Genomic DNA, 21,125 nt, shown 5'->3' on the forward strand with positions numbered 1-21,125 from the left:
AGATCAGGGGTGTCAAACTCGATTTCATTGAGGGCCGCATCAGGGTTGTGTTTGATCTCGGGGTGGGGGGGCAGGTGGGCATGGCTGGCTCGATGTCACTCATGTTGTAGGCACCTGTGGTGGGCCGAGCGCTCTGCCAGCAAAAACTGAGCTCTGTTTTCACTGGCAGAGAGAGTTGCAGGAGGCCGTCGCAGCTGAAAACGGAGCTCAGGAGGGCCACACATTTTTGCTGACAGAGGCATCGCAGGCCGGTCCTTCGCTGTTTCCAGGGAGGTCCCGCAGGCCAGATCTAAGCATCCCTCAGGCCGGAGCCTGCCCCGGGCTTTTGAGTTTGACACCCCTGATTTAGATGTTTGCAGGAAATTAAACCATAGGATCCTTAGATTTGGGGATTTAAATGGCCTCTCTTTTCTGTAGGCATGTTCAAATAATTTAAAATAATGCTGGCATTGAGTTAAATCTAGTTCCTCCTCCATTTTTTTCTTTTTCTTTTTGCAGAGACCTTAACAGTGTGAATTGTGATGAACTTGGACCTCTGCCTCCAGGCTGGGAGGTTAGAAGTACAGTATCAGGAAGAATATATTTTGTAGATCATAATAACAGAACCACCCAGTTCACAGACCCAAGACTGCATCACATAATGAAGTAGGTCACCCTTCAGTTGCTGCTTGGTTTTTGGGGTTGAGAATCAGGGCCAGATTAGTCCTGTCAAAGACCCCATAAATATAATACGGAGGTAGTGAAGCAGTAGGCTGCATAAGGAAATATTTTAATATCTTTTTGGGAGCCCTTAAAATAGATGCCATTGAGGAAATGTTGAACCAGGAATAATTTGGAAGGTTAAAATATGTTGAAAGCTTTTTTACGACAAGTTGTTCCCATTTCGAATGCTTATTCCAGAAGAAATTAATTACCTTTTAAGAGGTACGACGGAGGGACACGAGGCCCGCTCTAACAGGTGGTACAGCTTCCCCCTATGAAATCCGTCATTGTCATCCCAAGATTATTAGACGTTTGGATCATCCCTGTGGTTGTGTAATTCTTTAAGGCTGGGTGTGTGTGTGAATCCTCTCGAGAGTACATGTTTATGTAGTGTATATTGGAGGTGGTGACCCCTTTGAGAGCTTCATGCAACGAAATTTCATTTTAATAATATGCTGATTAGTGTACTTTCAAAGTGACAATAAAGTTATTACTCTATTCTAGTTGTACCAGATCAGATAGGGTAGGCACCTTTCAGGTCCCTTCCCTGAAATGTTTGCCCACTAAGGTGACCTCAAAAACATGCATTTTATGTGGCTGCCTCCACCATAGAAAACACTCTTGCCCCCAGTAATCGGGCAGCCCCCCCCCTTCCCTCATTTTAGCTTTTCAGAAGACCATCAAAACTATCCTTTTTATCCAGGCTCTGGGTACAGTGTGAATGTCTGGAGTCGATCATAAGGCATCCCAGAAGGATGATTTGAGGCCCTGGGTTTGGCTTGCCTTCCACGGTTTTCAGAGGCCAAGCTTTTTATTGTTGCGAGCTACTCCCTTGTGTTTTTAGAGGGACGGCCATGCGCGTTCTTTAAATAAATAAACAGACCCCCACTCGCCTTGCCTCGCTCTTCTTTTTGCTGCTGCTGCTGCTTTTGGAAGTCATGCCTTCTCTCCCTTTCCTTCCCCACCTAAGTCACCAATGCCAACTAAAAGAATCCAACCAGCCTTTGCAAGCACCAAACGAGGGCTCGTTGGAAGACAGCGAGGAGCTGCCCGCTCAGCGATACGAACGGGACTTGGTGCAGAAGCTCAAGTTCCTCCGGCACGAACTCTCCCTTCAGCAGCCTCAAGCTGGCCACTGCCGCATCGAAGTATCGAGGGAAGAAATATTCGAGGTATGTAAACAGGAACCTGGGTGAAGAGGATCTGGGTTTCATCCGCCTGCCGTAAAACGCAAATCGGTCCTGCCAAGCCTCGATGTGATTTGGGTACCAGCTAAGGAGCTGGTGAATCTGAGACAGGTAGTCCTCGACTTACAACCATTCGTTTAGTGACCGTTTGATATTGCAACGGCACTGGAAAAAAAAATGGACTTACAACTGGCCTCTGCAGATACAATTGTTGCGGCATCCCCACCATTTTACGATCCAAATTCGAACACTTGGCAACCAGTGCGTATTGACAATGGTTGACATGTTCCGGGGTCATGTGACAGTCATTTGCGGCTTTCTCAACTGACATTCGATAAGCAAAATCATTGGGGGAGGGGGGAGAAGCTGGGTTTGCTTAACGACCACGTGGTCCACTTAACATCCGCAATGATTCGCTTAACAGCTGTGTCAAAAGACGGTGATAAAATTGGCTTGCCACAAGCTTAATAACTGCTTTGCTTAGCAACAGAAATTTGGATCCCAGTTGTGGTCGTAAGTCGAAGCCTACCCTGTACTTTTATTTATGATCTGCCTTTCCAGTAGACCAGGGTAGTAACTGCAGTGCACCTCTTAATAGCTAAGAACATCCGTTCGGCTCATAAAACCACTTTTACATCGTGCCACTTTTCCAAGAGACTTGAGCAACATTGAGCATCAAGAACAAAACCACGTTTAGATAAGAAAACAGCCGAAAGATTCCCATTTTTCTCTTAATATTGGGTAGGAAAGAGATGCGAGAGGTTCAGCTGCTTTTGGTACAACAATGGTGTTTGGTTTTTTTTTAAGTGCTTCTCTTTCTGTGCATAGGAATCTTACCGTCAGATAATGAAGATGAGGCCGAAAGATCTGAAGAAGAGGCTGATGGTGAAATTTCGGGGAGAGGAAGGCTTAGATTATGGTGGAGTGGCAAGGTAAGGGCCAGAATCCTAAAAGAGCTTTTAGGGTTATATTTTTTTGGGTGGGGGAGGATGTCTCTCTCTCTTTTTCTATACTATTGGCTTGCCCTGTCAGTGTTGTTGGAAGTGTTCCTGCTGATTCCTTGTGGTTGTTCTTGGTGGCCCCTTATATAGATGCTTCCTATATAAACAGAAGCAAACCCCACTGCCTTCTAGCACTGATAATGTAGCCTAGTTGGGCAATGAAACGTCTGCAAGGAAACAACCAAGCTCAAGAGAGCACCGAGGACCCCACAATAAGAACCATACTTAGAGAAACCAAAGCTGCCTCTACGTTTGAATCTGTTCAGTGCGGTAGACATAAATAACATTTCTTCCTTTACCTTTCTTACCCTGCTTTCTATCCTGCAAATTTTTAAATGTGAAATGTGCTGCCACAGACCCCCTTTGCCTCTAATATACTTAGGCAAGCCAAACTTTCTAACTTGTTTTGGAAAAGGTTCTCCTGATCCACCTAACCTGGGTGGTTCTCACCCGAGATTACTGCTCTATTTCATCCTGGCATCCTCTTGTAATGCTGATCACTCCCCTTGTATTTTGAGCACTCATTTCCCCAGGCAGCTGAATCCATCAGCATCTAAATTGCTGCTTTAAAAAAAATAAAAATCCTTTTTTGGTTGTTTTGTCTATTGATACTGTTCTCTCATTTTGTTCTCTCGTCTGGGACTTCTCTGCCTTTGACCTCTCCCTTGTCATCACCTCCGTCTTGCGGAGAGTTTCAGCATCTCTTTATCTCGTCTGCGCTTTAATGCTGTCTAGACGGATGCTGAATCCTCTAACATGCCTTAACCAGATGTCTCCCTTTGGTTTGGGGGCGGGGTAGGCAGAAGATTCCCCATTATGCAATTAAATACCTGTTATCTCAGGTGTTCAGCTCATCGGGTACCGTCTCCCCACAAAAAGAAATCTTTACAGTTCTTTAAAAAAAAACAAAACCCAACCTTCCTATTGCCTGTTCTTATTCTGTTTCCTGTTGAATGCCTTTCTTTAACAGAGCGAGGAAGAGCCAGAAAAGCCGTTGTGATTGGACTCTGCTCCACAATGTTTTTTTTCTTAAATGTTGGCAATCTCTGCTTGCTGGAGTCAGCCTTTTTCCAAAGCGTCTTATGCTGTCTCATAAACCAGCATTTCTCAACCTCAGCAAATTTTTAAGATCCGTGGACCTCAACTCCTAAAAATTCCCCCGGTCCACCCATCTTAAAGATGCTGAGCTTAAGACTGTCATAGACCACCTTGGGAACTAATCCAATTTCTGAAGTGGGATAAACTTTTACTTTCATTTCTCACCCCACCCTCCCCCTCCATCACCATTTCTAATCTTGTTGAAAATTACATCCGGCAGGGAATGGCTGTACCTTCTATGTCACGAAATGCTGAATCCATATTACGGGCTTTTCCAATATTCAACTGATAACATTTACACGCTGCAAATAAATCCCGATTCCTCCATCAACCCCGTAAGTACTCTTAAAAGCCAAAGATCTATTTGTGTTCTTTGAAGATAAACGTTAGAAGGAGCAACCATCTCTGAAACCAGGGGAAATATATAAGATAAAGATATGTTAAGATTTCCACAGGATGTTATTTATTTAATACATTTTGTCAAATTGACGTGGCTGCCCATCTCACGAAAAGTGATTCTGAGTGGCGTACAACACTTAATTAAAACTGTAAAAACTAAAACTTTCGTTGTCATGACCTTTACCTGGGCAAGATGGTGCATCACAGGAAAATAATTTTTGAATCCTGGTTAGCCCTCAAGTGGGCTAACTTACAGAATGCGCCCAAAATCCAGGATCCATGACTCCCGAGGGAATAAAAATTGTGGAAATTGTGGTTGCTTCAGTGCTACTAGTTTCTGCTGGGTGGCTGCTCGGTCACATGAGCTTCATTTTCCACATTCCGTAACAGTTTCCCAGCCAGTCTAGCAATCCCTTGCTCCTTCCCCCACCCTGCAGCAGCCACTTGAGTTCTTCTAAGTAGCCCTCAGAATACACAGTCCAGTACTGGGAGGCCAAAGTGAAATCTTTTTCCTCCCTTATTTGATTTTCCGTACACTCTGCGAACCGATTAATGTCTATTTTTCAGTCGAGCCCTCACAGACCGTGGAAGGTAAGCGTACACGAAATAGGGCTCAAAGCTGAGCTAACTTGCTTCTAACGGACTAATTGGTGTAGCCCGAACTTGTTTCCACGAAGGCAGGAGTGGGCAACGTTGGGGAGGGTCGTGATGACCCTCGCTCTTTGCAATCAGCTGGGACAAAAAGTGGGTGGGGCCAAAAGGAGGTCGTGGCTCAGAGCTGAATGTTGCCTGTCTATTCCTGCCCTGTCCTCCCTCCTTCCCTAGGTAAGGTTTGGCCTTGTGGCTGTTATTGCTGCTCCCTCCACAGATCCGTCTCTTTTTCCTTTTCGCCTTCTTCCTCTGACATTTGCCAGTATCCTCCCTATGATTAGTGCCAGCCCCAGAGGTGTCAGGCGTGAAGGGAATTGCCAGCTAACGGATTGGTTTCCTTTGAAATTTGAAAGGAATGGTCTGGGCAGCTGCTTGTCATTCCGAACTCCTTTCCACCTTTGGGCTGTTGTGGAGGCCTCCACCGCAGAGCTGAGCCAGGTCAGGGAGCCACACATAGCAACTTCTCTGCCGGCCTGCGCATATTGGAAAGGATGGAGAATAGAATCAGAAAGTGAGCATTTGAGAAGGCCTAGCTCCATGATGGCGAACCAATGGCACATGTGCCGGAAGTGGCACGCAGAGCCATCTCTTTGGGCACGCCAGCCGTTGCTCATTGCTCTTCCGGGTTCCGGTATGCACATGCTGCCAGCCAGCTTGTCTTTGCACACATGGGAGCGCATGTGCGCTGGCCAGCTGGTCTTCGCATACGCATACATGCCAGAAACCAAAAAATCAGGTGATTGGCGTGCATGTATATGCTGGAAATCGGAAACCTAGCTTCCTGGCGCGTGCATGCACACTGGGGAACTGCCCTTTCGGTTTCTAGCACTCCTGCGCGTGCGCACTGGGGAAGCTGCTCTTCTGGTTTCCGGCGCTCTCCCGCGCATGCGTGCACGCTCCCATTTCAGCACCCAGTGCCAAAAAGGTTCGCCAGCACTGGCCTAGCTTTTCTCTACCAGTGGTGAAGAATGGAAGATCTGGGAAGGGCAAGCTGGTGAGAAGAAGAGGAGGAAGGGGGGGGGGGGAAATCCTGAGTTTTAATCAAATCACCCAAACTCCGTTTATGTCGAGGGAAAGGTGTGTGTGGAGGGGAGGGGGAAACTTGCCTAAAGGAGGAAAAAGAGACATTTTCTTCATGGGAGGGGAGGGACTTCCTTTTGCTGCCACAATAGTTCAGCATGAAACTATGACTCAGCCCTGACTTACAGCTTGTGGTTAACAGCATCACAGGAAGCACCCAAAAGTGTCTGAGGATGTTGCAGCAACCCAAAAGAATTTGTTGTAATGACTGTCTCGGCTGCTCTAGGCTATCTGTTTTAAAGAGAAAGTAATCCCTCTCCTTCCCCACCCCCCTGACCATCCTCTCCCCTCCCTCTCCCAAGTTTTCATAATGAACAGCAACCATAGAGAAGCTGCATGAAATGGTTGGAGGGGAGAACCTGGTGATTGCTTATAGGTTGCCCACCCCTGTTTGAAAAATGTCCCACTAAATATTAATTGCCTATGTAGCTCCTTGGAATTCATCTCTTCAAACAAACATAGGCACATACTAACAGTTCCCTGTGTCTATAGATTAGGCTACTATCTTAACAGTGGGTTAGGATTGGATGGAGTCCAATCCTAAATTTAAGCCATTAAAAAAACCCCAAACACCTTCAAGATAGGGGCGGCACCGGTAAAACACAGTGGTTTAGTCCCTTGAATTGGAGAGATCCCAGAACAAGGTCATCTATAGCAAAAGTTCTTCTTCGCACAAGCCGCTCTCCTAGAGTATCCTACCTTGCAGGGCTGTGGTTGCTTTCGGTTAGGACAGATAGAGGAAAAAGGACACCGCGCTAGGAGGAGACTCTATGGTGGGGGAACCGGACTTCCGGTTGGCTCCAGAATTGAACGGGGGGGGGGGGGGGGCCTTCCGGTTAGGACTTTTGTGGCTCTTTGAGTGTTTAAGGTTGCCGACTCCTGTCTTGGAGTTAAAGCAAGATCCAGGTAAACAGCTCGTGTATAGCTGAAGTACACCCTCCTTGAAAAGGTAAGACGTTTAGGCTTTTGAGCGGAGTAAGCATTAACCCAAAGCAGTAAAGATGCCGTTCTGTATTTTAATCACAAATGCATCCCCTTATTTGTCCGTTATGATTTCCCCAAAAGGACACCATCTCTGTGCAAGGAGGTTGCCATTCGAGAGAGGTGAAGTTCTGAACAGAAATGGGTTAGTGCAGTGTTCCCCAACCTTGATGACATTCTGGGCTTCAACTCCCAGAATTCCCCAGCCAGCAGAGCTTTGGGAATTGAAGTCCACCGATCCTAAAGTCACCACGGTTGAGAAACGCTGGGTTAAGAGAATACCTGGCACCGTTATCTTCCCCAGGAGCGCCTCCCTGTAACTGTTCAGTTTGCTTTGCTTGCGTTTGCCCTCCGGCAGTAACTACAATCTCTTTGAACTTGGCATTTAAGAGAAATCCCTCCGCTCCTGGCAAAACACCTGCAGCTGACAAGCCCCAGAGGCAGGAGGCTAAAAATACTCTGGGTGAATCTTCAGCGAGACAAAAAGGATTGTTCCAGCTTCTTATAAGCAGCTGATTAGTGAAATACGGTTTCAGCCGTTTAAAGATGTGCGGACTTCGACTTTCAGACTGGCTGGGGAATTCTGGGAGTCGAAGTCCATCTTAAATGTTGATGAGGTTGAGAAACTCAAGTCTACCTGCTTGAGTGTAAAAAAAAACAAACGAACCACCTAATTGTACTGATTGGAAAAGCATAAATACCAGATTCATGGGACGTACTGATGCTTCTCAGCTAGAGGATTTGAAATAATGAAACGACACCTCCCATCACACCAACTAAAGTCTGGCGAAAGGCAACTAAGGTAGCCGTCGCTGGCATCTCTTTGCGGTGAATGACCACCTTGGTGGTTGGCATATCTTTCAGGATCATCTGTCTTATTTCCACTTTGTCGGTCGGATCATGGGGCTGGCGGTGTTCCACGGGCATTACATCAACGGGGGTTTCACAGTCCCTTTCTACAAACAGCTGCTGGGCAAACCCATCCAGTTGTCTGACTTGGAATCGGTGGATCCAGAGCTACATAAGAGCTTAGTGTGGATTTTGTAAGTATCCCATCCAATAATCTATAATGTGTTGATTGGCCCAGGAGGAGCAGCTCCAACGAAAAAGTTTTCCTGACCTCAGTCACTGGTGCCTACATAGATTTTAAAGCTGCTTTCGGCAGGGCGGATACTTAAAAACTTCCAAAAGTACCCAGAAAACAACTGGGATAATTTTATAAACAATCAGCAGTGAAACATCTGGATAACTGTTCCATAGGAGAAAGTCATCCTTGTACTTCATTAGAAACCTGTTCTGCCGAATTCTGATTCTGAGTTGATTTGGCTTGCCTGTAATTACTAAATTAATCTTCAGCCTCGCTCATAACTGAGGCATGAGAAAGTATTTTAAATTTCTGGAAGTCAACCAACAGTGCATCAAAGGAATATCTTTTGGGGACAGAATTTGATCAGAAAATATCTCTTTTTTATTTTGCATTACCTATGTTTCAGTTGCATAGTAATATTCCTATGTGCAGGTATAAAACTAACTTTCTTTACATCAATAAAGTACCATAATCAAAAATAGCTGCAGAGGGTTCCCCTCCCACCCCCTGCAAGGAGGAATATTAAAAACTGTACGATGCACAACTGCTTACTAAAGTGTAGATCGGCCACAGAGAGCTCTGCTCTTAAACTTACATGTTTCAATAGGTCTGGCTAAATAAAGAAAAACCATCTTCACTTGCAGAAATGACTTGTAGGCATTGCCATTCTTGTTGACAGAGAGAATGACATCACTCCAGTTCTGGACCATACCTTCTGCGTGGAACACAATGCATTCGGCAGAATTCTGCAGCACGAACTCAAACCTAACGGGAGAAATGTTTCCGTTACGGAGGAGAACAAGAAAGAATATGTCAGGTACCCTCAGGGAAGGCTAATTTGGCACCTGTCAATGAGATGCTGACAGTCCAACAAGGTAGATCACACAAAGATACCACTACCAAGTGCAGGTAGTTCTCAACGTACGACCACAATTGAGCCCAAAATTTCTGTTGCTATGTGAGACATTTGTTAAGTGAGTTTTGCCCCATTTTACAACCTTTCTTGATGCAGTTGTTAAGTGAATCACTGCAGTGGTTAAATTAGTGTAAGTAGGGGGTTGGACTAGAAGACCTCCAAGGTCCCTTCCCTATTCTATTCTATTCTATTCTATTCTATTCTATTCTATTCTATTCTATTCTATTCTATTCTATTCTATTCTATTCTATTCTATTCTATTTGTTTTATTTCTACTCTACTCTACTCTACTCTACTCGTCACATGGTTGTTGACCTTGCTTGTAAGAAGGCGGATCACATGACCCCGGAACACTGCAACTGTCATAAGTATGAGTCAGTTGTGAAGCGGCTGAATTTTGTTGACGTGATCATGGGGATGCTACACTGGTTGTAAATGTAAAAAACAGTCACAAATCCCCTTTTCAGTGCTGTTGTAACTTTGAACAGTCACTAAAGGAACTGTTGTAAGACGGGGACTACCCGTAGTCAGGACTACTTCTATTGTAACACTATGCTTAATAGAGTTAGCCATGGCCGGTGTTTGCAAGGTAGATCAGAAAATCAGAGTTGTAGATTCAACGGAGCTTGGACAATCTCCCAGAATAGGCTGCTTGTGATGCTCACACAAGAATACCATCTGGACATGTCCATGAAGTCACCAAGGTTGGAACTTTCCTCAGAAGAGATTTGGTTTATTTCTTTAGACAGCCTGTGACTTCCATTGGAGGGCAGGTTTTATATCTTCCGTGCAAAATTCTTACCATTCCTGTAGTAATTCTGCAGTAATGCTGAGATTTTATCTTCCTGTTTTCCCAGGCTGTATGTAAACTGGCGGTTCATGAGAGGAATTGAAGCCCAATTCCTGGCCCTTCAGAAAGGTTTTAATGAACTTATTCCTCAACACCTCCTGAAGCCTTTTGACCATAAGGAACTTGAGGTATCGGTTGTATATTTCACACTAACTCTTTTGCTGCTGTTCACGTAGCCTCAAAAGCAGAAATAACTCTACATATATTTTCCTTGTTCTGAATTGACGTGTTAGAGTTCTGTCCAAGCATGGGGAGCAATGCCCAGAAAGCTTTATTTTTTTTTTTTTTAATTTGATTTATATGCCGCCCTTCTCCGAAGACTCAGGGCGGCTTACAATGTGCTCAGCAATAGCCTTCATCCTTTTGTATATTTATACAAAGTCAGCTTATTGCCCCCACAAACTGGGTCCTCATTTCTTAATGTCCTTCAAAACAAGGCCCCCCCCCCTTCTTTGGGGGGCTTTGACTTGGCAAACTTAAATTTGGGGCAGTTTCGATACTAAAACACATAGTGGAAAAGAAACAACTTCTGCCTTTTATGGGGGTTGATTTAGATGACCTGCAAAGTCCCTTCCAACTCTGTTAATCTGTTAAATTTGTCTCCTGAAATGCTAGGGAGAATGCAGAATCAAAATCCTGGTAGAGAATTGGAAGATTCCAGGGCTTCCATCTTGAAAGCGCCAAAGCAAGAGCTCTGCTTTTCTTCATAATGAATCAATTTCCTAAGATTTTTTTCAGAGCATCTGATGTGTGACTTAAAAGAGTAAAATAGATGTCAGAGCTGTCACAGTAGCCCATAAAAGCAGTTTCTGGCTTGAGAATTCCGGGTGTTGGAAGTCCACAAGCCTGGACTGAAGAATTCTGGGAGCTGAAGTTCACAGATCTTTGTTGCCAAGGGAGAGCAGTAAGCAGACTGCTTGAAAATTGTGTGGGGACTCAGCTGACAATCCAAACATCTTTTGACCTATATGCAGCGGTTAACCAATCTAACTAGCAGCGCCCATAGTAAATCTACTTTGTCATTTTTGTTTTAAAAAGCATGATGGAAATATGAAAATCCTGCTCAAAAACTCTGCAGCCATCAAGGGCGATAAATATAAATATACCATGCCACCTTGTCCCGGTGCTTAAAAAGGACTTTTTTTTTTTTGATTTCCCAGCTCATCATCGGTGGCCTAGATAAGATTGATCTGAACGACTGGAAATCCAACACGCGTCTGAAGCACTGCATGGCCGACAGCAATATCGTGAAGTGGTTCTGGCAAGCGGTGGAGGCCTTCGACGAGGAACGGAGAGCGCGGCTGCTCCAGTTTGTGACAGGTTCCACGCGGGTCCCCCTGCAGGGTTTCAAGGCTTTGCAAGGTGACTGATCGGGGGGCTGAGTTAGCAGACTTGGGCCGCAGGCAGCTGGGGAAGGGGAGACCTACTTTTTCATGCCAGTCAGTTGGCCCTCCCTCCCTCCCTCCCTCCCTCTCCTTTCTAACTATCCCACCCAACCCTCCATTGGAAAAATACGTGACTTCCCTTTAAACAATAAATCAAGCTGCCTTAACACTGAATTAAGCCAAGATCCAGATTACCCATTTGGAGGGGGGGGGGAGGGCGAAAGGTCAGAGACGGACTTTGTACTGGAGGGGTGCTCTTTTTTTATTATTATTATTTTTAAAGAGAAAACAGAATTGCAACAAAGAGGCGGGGTAGATGAGGACAAAAACCTGAATTAACCTAGTTCACACAGCAACTCCTTATCCATTAACATCTCCCTGCCTTGGTGAAAACGAGAGCTTGGCAGCCAATCAAAGCTTTGAGGTCCCCGATGTTTCCGGGCCTCTGCCTGAACAGCTCTGGTCTCCTCTGAGGAGCAGCTGCTTTCCAGAATCTCGGGCCAAAAGAGAGCGGCCTTGGGAAGGAGCTCTTCCTGGCACCCGGCATCCTGTGCCAGGTGTGTCCACACCCCTAAAGCAGGAGTCCCGATTTCCTGCTCTTTGGTGGGCTGCTACCGGAGGTTACCAGAGGTCAGGGCAGCCAGGGCCTATGTTATCACGCCGCGATAGGGCCTTAACTAGACTTTTGAAGGGCCTTAACTAGAATCTCTATTTGCAAGGTTCTACAGGCGCAGCAGGACCCAGGCTGTTCACTATCCACTTGATAGATGCAAACACAGACAACCTCCCGAAAGCTCATACTTGGTAAGTCCCTCGGCAGTGGCTGCGAATCAGGGAGTAGACGGGGCTGTGAAAACGCGTTTGTTTCTGCCCGGATGAAGTTTGTAAACTCTTCTGGGAAAAGAAAACGAGGCGTGGAGCGTATCCAGATTAACCTCCTTCAGCCTGACGCCTAAACCAATTTATTCTTCTGCATATAACCCTAACCTCTCAGCCCCAAAAAATTTCTGTGGTTCAGTGAAAGCAATTGATAAGGGAGCTTTGCCCCCATTTTACGACCTTGCTTGCCGCCGTCGTTAAATCGCAGCAAATCCATAAGTTGGTAACCCGTTGTTAAGTGAATCTGGCTTCCCCCCCCATTGACGTCGCTTGTCAAAAGGCCGCCAAAATTGATCACGTGACCTTGCGACCGTCATAAATCACTGAACCGATGGCCAAGCATCTGAACTTTGATCACACGGCCACAGGGATGCTGCAAAGCAGGGATGGGTTCTACTTACCTTTACTGCCGGTTTGCAGCGGGGCGGCGTGTGCGCTCTTCCACGCAAGCGCAGACGCTTTCTGATGATGTCATCAGGGTCAGTGGGCGGAGCCTCCTGCCTGTTTTATTACCGGTTCTATAGAACTGGTCCGAACTGGGGGCAACCCATCACTGCTGCAACTGGGAGAAATGACCCCGAGTCGCCTTTTTTCGATGCCGTTGTAACTTTGAGACGGTCACCGAACGAACTGTTGTATATAAGTTTAGTAAATAAATAAATAAAGGCACCCTGTGTTTCCTAACCTCCTGCAGCTTTAACCGAATTGACATTCCGCCTTACGAGTCCTACGAGAAGCTTTACGAAAAGCTAGTGACCGCCGTGGAAGAGACCTGCGGCTTTGCGGTGGAGTGACCAGGCAACCAAAGGAAACCGATATTGCTAAAGCTCACGGACCACCAAATCAAAAAAAGCTGTAAGGAGAAGCTTGCTGTGAACTTCTTTTTTTGTCCAAAGTGTTGGGATTTGCTTGACAACTTAAGGGTGCAAAGGCTGTTTTTTTTCCCCCTTACCTTCGATGGCGTCGGCGAAGAGGGAGGCTTTTTATTTTTGGAGGCCCCCAAACATACTTTCTCCCTCTTGCGACGATAACCCTCCCTTTCCTTTCTTCCGTTTCCCAGGAAACAACAACAACAAAATAAAAAAAACCACACACACACACACACACACACACACACACACACACACACAAAACCCAGGCAGCCAGGTTCAGCGTTCGGTTTCGGTTACCCGCGATAATGATTCTGCTAGATTTGTAACACATATTGTGATAAGGTCTACGACCTGTGGTCTTTTTTTTATAGGAGATTCAAACTGTAGTTGAGTATCTTTGCCATCGGTTTGCCGAGGAGGTTTGGTCGGTAGGTGTCTGTGGATGTTTTGTCTTCGACGCAACCCCTGAGCCCTTGTAGAAATCCAGACGCTCTGGAGATAAATGAATAAAAGGAAAGGAAAAAAGATTGGCACTGGAATTCCCATTAGGACATTTCAAGGAAACCCCGTTTAAGGAACGCCGAGCAGAGCGTGCAGCTCCCGTAAGCATAGGAATACTGAGGATTATTATTCCTTGTCAGGAAGCTTCTTTTTTTTCCCCCCCTTTTTTTCTGTGAATGAGATGACTTGGTTCTTAAGAGGAACAATTCAGGAGAATCAAGCCATCTTGAACGATGCAAGAGTTTCTTTTCTCCTTTTGCAGGGACGCTTTGCATAGGAGATAGATCCATTCTTTGGAATAATTGCCTGTTTTTTTCTTTTCATCATCCCTGGCATCTGTTAAAGAGAAAGCAGGGCATGGCTCAGATTCTCAAGAGAAACCACACATTATTCTCTCTCTCTCTCTCTCTCTCTCTCTCTCTCTCTCTCTCTCTCTCTCTCTCTCTCCCCCTCCCTCCCTCCCTCCCTCCCTCTCTCTCTCTGTTTTCTGAAATGCTTTCATTGTGATGTGAAACGGCCGAAATTCTTTCCACAGGAAATAGCTCACAGCAAAGATAAACGGCATCCAGTTCCATTTCTGAACTCTGTGGAATATAGAACGGCTCTCGTGAAAAGAGTTCTAATCCAGGCCTCGGCCTATAGAAACTGAGTAACCCAAACAATTGTTTCCACGTTCTGCCTTTTTTCTTTTTTTTCTTTTTACCCAGTCCCCCTGACACAATTTAGCCAATTTTCACAGTCCGATACCAATTTGCTTGCCCTCCAGGCAACTTGCAGGGCAAGGAAGAATCTGAATGGTAAGATTTCCCCTCTGTCCAAACTGCTTCTTTTTAATTTGCACAAACGAAGAAGGCCGGTAATTGTTAACAAGATAACATTTCTCTGGGCCGGGGGAGGGGGGGGGTGGTTGTCAGAAATTCCACTAATCATCAAGTGTAACCTTGACACTTTGTGAGAGTTTTCCTTCCTCTTCCTTTTGCAAAGAAGCATATTAACAAGGTGTCGAACTTCATAACGTGGGTCATGTTGGTGTGGGCTTGTTTTTTGTTTGTTTCTGTCTGTCAACGAGGATATTTCTATCGTCACTTAACACAACCAATTGAAAATAGCTTTAAACTGTGATAGGAGAAACCAAAATCTATAGAGAACTTGTCCAGATCCCCGGATTGTTTTTTTCTTCCTGTTTATTCAGTTGACTGTAACCCTCGGCGACGGAAAACTTAAGGATTCCACGTGAGAAAGCAAATCTACCTTTTGTGATATTTGCACCGTGTGGCAAAAACGATTGGGTTTTGTGGTTGACTTTTAACAACTGACTCGCAGTGTCCTTCCGGGGTTCGTTTGCACTTAAGAGGCCACTGAAATGCATTGCGGATTATCTGAGAGGGGATTAGATCAAGGAGGCTTTTTCAGATCTTGGAAGGATCTTAACAAACTTCTGGACAATAGAAATCTACCACCATCGCTGCTTTTCCAAGGGCTCTTGAAGATTATACTGTATATTTCGTGGGGATCATGATTGACCCTGCCACTGGAATTTAAGCCTCTAAAGAAATCATAAAGGTGTGAATTCTGCTCCCACTAAAATTATTTGCACAGTCTGTTTCCCAGTTATTAAACGGCGTTAAGTGTGGTAAGCAATTCTCCTCGAGCCACGCATTAAAATAGGCAGGCCACATAAGATCAGCAGAGATAACTTCCGTGGCATTTATAGGCTGAGTTCTTGCATCGTTCTTGTCTCATATCGTGGCGCCTTCGGCCACGTCCAAAAATCAAGGACTCGGGCGAACGGGTCAAACAACTTGAAACAATGCAAAAGGCAGCCTGCGGGAGTCTGCGTATAGTATAACTTTTGGACAGGGGCCGGCAAACCTGGCCACGTTGAAGATGCGTGGCCTTCGACTCCCGGAATTGGCTGAGGAATTCTGGGAGTCGAAGTCCACGCGTCTTAAAAAGTAGCCAAGATTGAAGACCCCCCTCTCCCCGCCCTACAAGGAGGATCAGATGGCAGGGTGCAGAGTGGACTCTCTCTGATGGTAACTTGGAGGATGGGAAGAAAGTTCTCTAAATTTTGCTCAGCCTCCAGTTGCCTTCTTCTAAAGTTGCCACCGTTCATCAACTAAGAAAGCGCGGCTGGTCCCTCCGTGAAGGTCTTCAGGCAAGATGAGAAAGCAAGCTAGGTGTGACTTGTTTCTGGCAAGGGCTTTGCCTTGTGCCCCAGGTGAGCACGCCACCTAGCCGTCCCCCCATATCAAAGAAACCGTAAAAAAAAAAAATACGGACAGCTGGGCTTTTTTTAACCTCAGCTAGGCTTAAGGATCACTTCTGCTGGAAGCTTTTGGGACAGTTCAACGATTAGGACAAAAAACACCCCACCATCATGTAGGATGCTCTCTTCCATCGCGAGTATCGCGCAGGTCAGCAGAAGTCCTCCTTGAAAACTGCGAGTAAAGCTTACTTGAGGGTGGAGCACGAAACTCCTCCTCCGGCCCGCAGTCTTCCCTCTGATAAGCATTTGCAGCTTTTTCCAGGAACCTTGAGTTTAGCTGTGACGCCACTTCAGCGGGAAAGGGAAAGGGCCAATTTCTCCTCAGATTATCTCATCCGGAGCCTCTTGAAGTGACCTTCAGCATCCCCCGTAGCCAGAGAAAAGCTGAGCCTGGTCCAGCGATGCAAATTTCCTTCCCCCCCACTCTGCATTTTTGGTTGGTTGGTTTACTTGCCCCGAAATGCCTCATCTGCCTTGATGCGCTCCCAGGGATGCAGGAAATCAGCACTTGCTCAGTGTTAGGAATTGGAAAGGCGGGACTAGCTCCGAGTTAAAATTGGACCAACTTTCTGCTTGTTTAAAGCAGAGACGTCCAACCCCCGGCAACTTCGAAGCCCTGCGGACTTCAACTCCCAGAATTCCCCAGCCAGCCATGCATGGGGATGGAATTCTGGAAGTTGGGAAGTCCACAGGTCTTCGAAGTTTTGCGGAGTTTGGACGTCGCTGCTTTAAAGGGATTGCTTGCTTTAACATTACTTCTCAGGCCTCAGCAATTTGTTATAAAATCCTCTCCCTTTCTCAACCACAACCCAGTATCTCTGCACTGTAGGGCACAGGAAGTTTTCCAGAAATGCATTTAAGTCTCTTGTTTGTTTGGGGTTTTTTTTTTTCTCCTTCAATAATTTTTTTTTTTTTTGTTATCCATTCTTTAACCACTTTATAATGTGTTTTTTAACTTATTCTTTTGTAATGTCTTGGGTTTTTAAATATTGCTGCTACCCTTGTTACTCTTCTCACCGTTTATATTGCAGATTTTATTTTGTAAAAAAAAAAAGTTGTACACTAATGTGTTTTTTTTTTTCCATTTTATGTCTAAATCAAAGTATTTAAAAGAAATGCTAGTTCTATTTAATGTGTTATGGAGCCGGCTGGAATAAACAGTGATTGTGTAGTAGGGTGGGGCCCGGGAAGGTCATGTCCATTTTTGTTACATATGCAATAAACTCTCACAACTTTAGTTTTGTGTCTTGATTTTTTTATATATTTTTTTATTGTTACTATATGTTTTGAAAGACTGTGTTAAAATATACAGTGGGAAAATTAGTAGTTTTCTCAGTTCAGGTTGAACAACTGAGGTTCAGCTGAGTTTACAATTGGGGTAGTCCTCGACTTTTTATTACCATGAAGCCCAAAATTTCTCTTGCTATGTGAGAGTTGTTAAGCGAACCACGGCATTGTTAAATTAGTAACACGGTTATTAAGTGAATCATTTGACGTGGCTTGCCAGAAAGTTGCAAAAGGGAATCATATCACCTTGGGACACACAGCTACGGTCCCAAGGATGAGCCTGTTGGCAAGCATCTGAATTTGGATCATGTGACTATGGGGATGTCGTGATCGTCGTAGCGATGTATACAGTCCTAAGTCCCATTCATTGGTGCCTTGAACGATCACTAAACCAGTGTTTCTCAACCTTGGTAGCTTGATGGGTGGACTTCAACTCCCAGAATCCCCCAGCCAGCGCTGCTGGCTGGGGATTCTGGGAGTTGAAGTCCACCCATCTTCAAGCTTCCAAGGTTGAGAAACACTGCACTAAACAAACTGTTGTAAATAGACTACCTGTACTAGGGAGGGCCTAACAGTTTGTGAACTGTGAGAGTCTTCTTATCATCACCTGTAAGGTAAAGGTTCCCCTCGCACATATGTGCTAGTCGTTCCCGACTCTAGGGGGCGGTGCTCATCTCCGTTTCAAAGCCAAAGAGCCAGCGCTGTCCGAAGACGTCTCCGTGGTCATGTGGCCGGCACGACTCAACGCCAATGGCGCACGGAACGCTCTTACCTTCCCACCAAAGATGGCCCCTATTTTTCTCCTTGCATTTTTTACCTGCTTTCGAACTGCTAGGTTGGCAGAAGCTGGGACAAGTCACGGGAGCTCACCCCGTTACGCGGCACTAGGGATTCGAACCGCTGACTGCCAACCTTTCGTCACCTTCTGTATGATCCTTTAATTGGGAATCCTATCCAGAGACGTCTTCCAATGCAGAATAAGAGCCCTACAGGTCCAATCCTCGTTTAGCAATTGTCTTCTTTAGCAACCATTGTGACGGTGATGAAAAAGGTAGCTTTAACAACCAATCCTCACCTTTATGATCTTTGGGTATTGTAGTTCTAATATACCAAACAGCGGTTTTGGGGTACCCCTGCTTCATGCATGCTAGCTAGCAGGTGTTTTTAAGGACAGTTTGTTATAATTGACATGCAATGCTGGAAGGCATACATTAAAAACTACCCAATAATAACCCCTTCCCTCGAAACCTAAAAATACCATAAAACCATCTTTTTAAAAAATGAGTCAAGATGGGCACAAAATATCTTGATGCCGTACTCGGGCAAAACCCAGTTTTTTTTTAAAGAGTTTTCTGTAAAATCAGGGGCACCCAAATCTAGAGAAGATCGGGGTTCCATAGCTAAGTCTCGCACACAAGGCCCATCTCCTGGGTCCAGGCAGAGGATGCTCTTATAAGTGATGGGCCTTGGATCATGACCCCCCCCCCCACCTTCCTGATTGGACTCAAGCAATTGGAGACCACAGGGTGCCATAGATCGCTTTGTAGTTCATAACTAGCTTTCTTGACTTATGCCCAGAATCTTCCTGGCATCCAGTACGGTTGGCGAACATTCATTCATTCATTCATTCATTTATTATATTTCTATACCGCCTTTCTCCCGTAGGACTCAAGGCGGTGTACAGCCAAGAAAAAAATAGACACACAAACATCATAAAATTGCTAATTAAAATTATTACTTAGTTTGGCCAATTAAATAAAACCCAGAATTAGATAACATTTTAAAAAAAATCATTCATATGTTCATATGTTTAGCCCCGCCTGTTGGAACATCAGGGTCTTGAGGGCACAGCGGAAAGCACGGAGATCAGGGATATTCCGAATCTCCGGGGGCAAAGGGTTGGAGCCCTCACAGAGAAGGCCCTCCCCCTGGGAGGTGTGCTCATAAATTCTTGGGGGGGGGGGGGTTGCTATGTTCTAGACCAGCTGCACCTTCCAAGTTGAGCAGCCCCATCCTAAGTCACATAATAGTCATCCGGATGAGTGAGGAAAGCAAAGATTTTGAGAAGAACCCTCCTGCTCTAGGAATGGAGAAGCCAAGAAGGCGTCAACATTGCTCAACCCATCTATTGAAACCTGCCTTCCAGCAAAAAAAAAAAAAAACCCACCAGTATGATTTATGTCGATTGCTTCTTTTGTATCCTATGACTCTCGTGGAGTGTTGTACCTTATGATTTATGATGAATGGATCTTATGATTATCATTGTGATTTGTCACTTGGCTGCTTGTATGTACACCGAGAGCTTATGCTCATTCCTTGCCTGTCCAATCACACTTGGCCAATAAAGAATTCTAAAAAAAAAAAAATTCCTTCGTATGTTGCCGAAACTGGCTACGCTTTTCAATCTCTCCCTGGGTTTTGTGAGAAGCAAAACTTCCAGGCCAGCCGAGCTGCTACTTCCTCCTTCCTCTGGTTGAACAAACATGCCCTTCTGACGTTTTAAACCTTAGCCTCTGGCAAAACAATAACCCGGCAAGCTGCTCAATTGGGTCGGACTAATGTTGCCGCTGGGCCTGGAGTTGTTCCGTTGCCTCCGGCTCCCACCTGCATACATGGGGTAAAAGGTAATACGTGAGCCATTTGAACAGGTCGCTGTTGGTTTTTTTTTCTGTTTTTTTTCCTCCCCTGTGGCCAAGGACTTGCAAACCTTCCAGGCTGCCCACAATGGATGGCTTGTTTTGACAGGATGGAGAGATGGGTTGCTTCGAAGTAAAACGTTCACTGCCAGCTAGGTGTTTTTCACCTAGGTACTCGATCCATTTTCTGGAGGGACCCAATACATGATCCAAAATAGTCCAGTGTTTTCCAATCTTGACAACTAGAATAGAATAAGAGAGTTGGAAGGGACCTTGGAGGTCTTCTAGTCCAACCCCCTGCTTAGGCAGGAAACCCTCCATCCCTTCAGACAAATGGTTATCCAACATCTTCTTAAAAACTTCCAGTGTTGGAGCATTCACAACTTCTGGAGGCAAGGAGTTCCACTGATTAATTGTTCTCACTGTCAGGAAATTTCTCCTTAGTTCTAGGTTGCTTCTCTCCTTGATGAGTTTCCACCCGTTGCTTCTTGTCCTGCCCTCAGGTCCTTTGGAGAATAGCTTGACTCCCTCTTCTTTTTAAGATGCAAGGACTTCAACTCCCCACAATTCTCCAGCCAGCACTGTTGAATCAGATCGAGACAGGCGCCTGTCTGTGAATTTTCTCATTTTCCCAGAAGCAGCGAGTTTAATTTCAAATCATTTCCCTTCCAGAATTGCTCCAGTCAATGTTAGTTTTTGATCATTGAGCTCCACCTCGTGGATAATATGTTAGGGAAAAATATATGTTATCATAAGTTGAAACGTTCATGGTAACCAAATGTAACTAACAAATGGAAGAGAAAAAAAATCAGACACAGGAATACCCTTAAAATCACAATATTTACCTTTGTGGTTTTGTGTAAACAACCACTTACTGCTGTTTACAGTACAGTATCATCTAAAGGGAAACATGGCCAGGATGTAAAAACGATGTTTGGACTCTAGAAAGAGTGCAGAGAAGAGCAACAAAGACGAAGAACGATTGCGGGAACTGGGTATGTCTAGTTTAATGAAAAGAAGGACTAGGGGAGACATGATGGCAGTCTTCCAATATCTCAGGGGCTGCCCCAAAGAAGAGGGAGTCAAGCTATTCTCCAAAGCACCTGAAGGTAGGACAAGAAGCAATGGATGGAAACTTATCAAGAAGAGAAGCAACTTAGAACTAAGAAATTTCCTGACAGAAGAATTAATCCGTGGAACAACTTGCCTCCAGAAATTGTGAATGCTCTAACACTGGAAGTTTTTAAGAAGACGTTGGATAACCATTTGTCTGAAGTGGTGTAGGGTTTCCTGCCTAAGCAGAGGGTTGGACTAGAAGACCTCCAAGGTCCCTTCCAACTCTGT

The 21,125-nt window shown here is 45.2% G+C and overlaps 1 protein-coding gene across 2 annotated transcripts in view; it reads left to right on the plus strand.

The window, feature by feature from the left end:
* The window catches only part of SMURF1 (SMAD specific E3 ubiquitin protein ligase 1), a 41,408-nt gene extending 24,313 nt beyond the window's left edge, over positions 1 to 17,095 (plus strand). The window contains exons 9-18 of one of the 2 annotated variants that reach the window (XM_070955379.1): positions 499 to 645; positions 1,673 to 1,874; positions 2,718 to 2,821; positions 4,209 to 4,323; positions 7,964 to 8,142; positions 8,866 to 9,003; positions 9,960 to 10,080; positions 11,113 to 11,314; positions 12,057 to 12,141; positions 12,911 to 17,095. In XM_070955379.1, the coding sequence (XP_070811480.1) occupies positions 499 to 645; positions 1,673 to 1,874; positions 2,718 to 2,821; positions 4,209 to 4,323; positions 7,964 to 8,142; positions 8,866 to 9,003; positions 9,960 to 10,080; positions 11,113 to 11,314; positions 12,057 to 12,141; positions 12,911 to 13,010 (1,393 nt within the window). In that variant the 3' untranslated portion in view covers positions 13,011 to 17,095. The remainder of the gene's footprint in view (positions 1 to 498; positions 646 to 1,672; positions 1,875 to 2,717; positions 2,822 to 4,208; positions 4,324 to 7,963; positions 8,143 to 8,865; positions 9,004 to 9,959; positions 10,081 to 11,112; positions 11,315 to 12,056; positions 12,142 to 12,910) is intronic. The other variant, XM_070955380.1, reaches the window with a different exon arrangement.
* The last annotated feature ends 4,030 nt before the right edge of the window (positions 17,096 to 21,125 follow it).

Source organism: Pituophis catenifer, unplaced genomic scaffold, assembly GCF_029215685.1.
Source record: "Pituophis catenifer annectens isolate HBS135680 unplaced genomic scaffold, rPitCat1.0.hap2 SCAF_16, whole genome shotgun sequence".
Lineage (NCBI taxonomy): Eukaryota > Metazoa > Chordata > Lepidosauria > Squamata > Colubridae > Pituophis > Pituophis catenifer.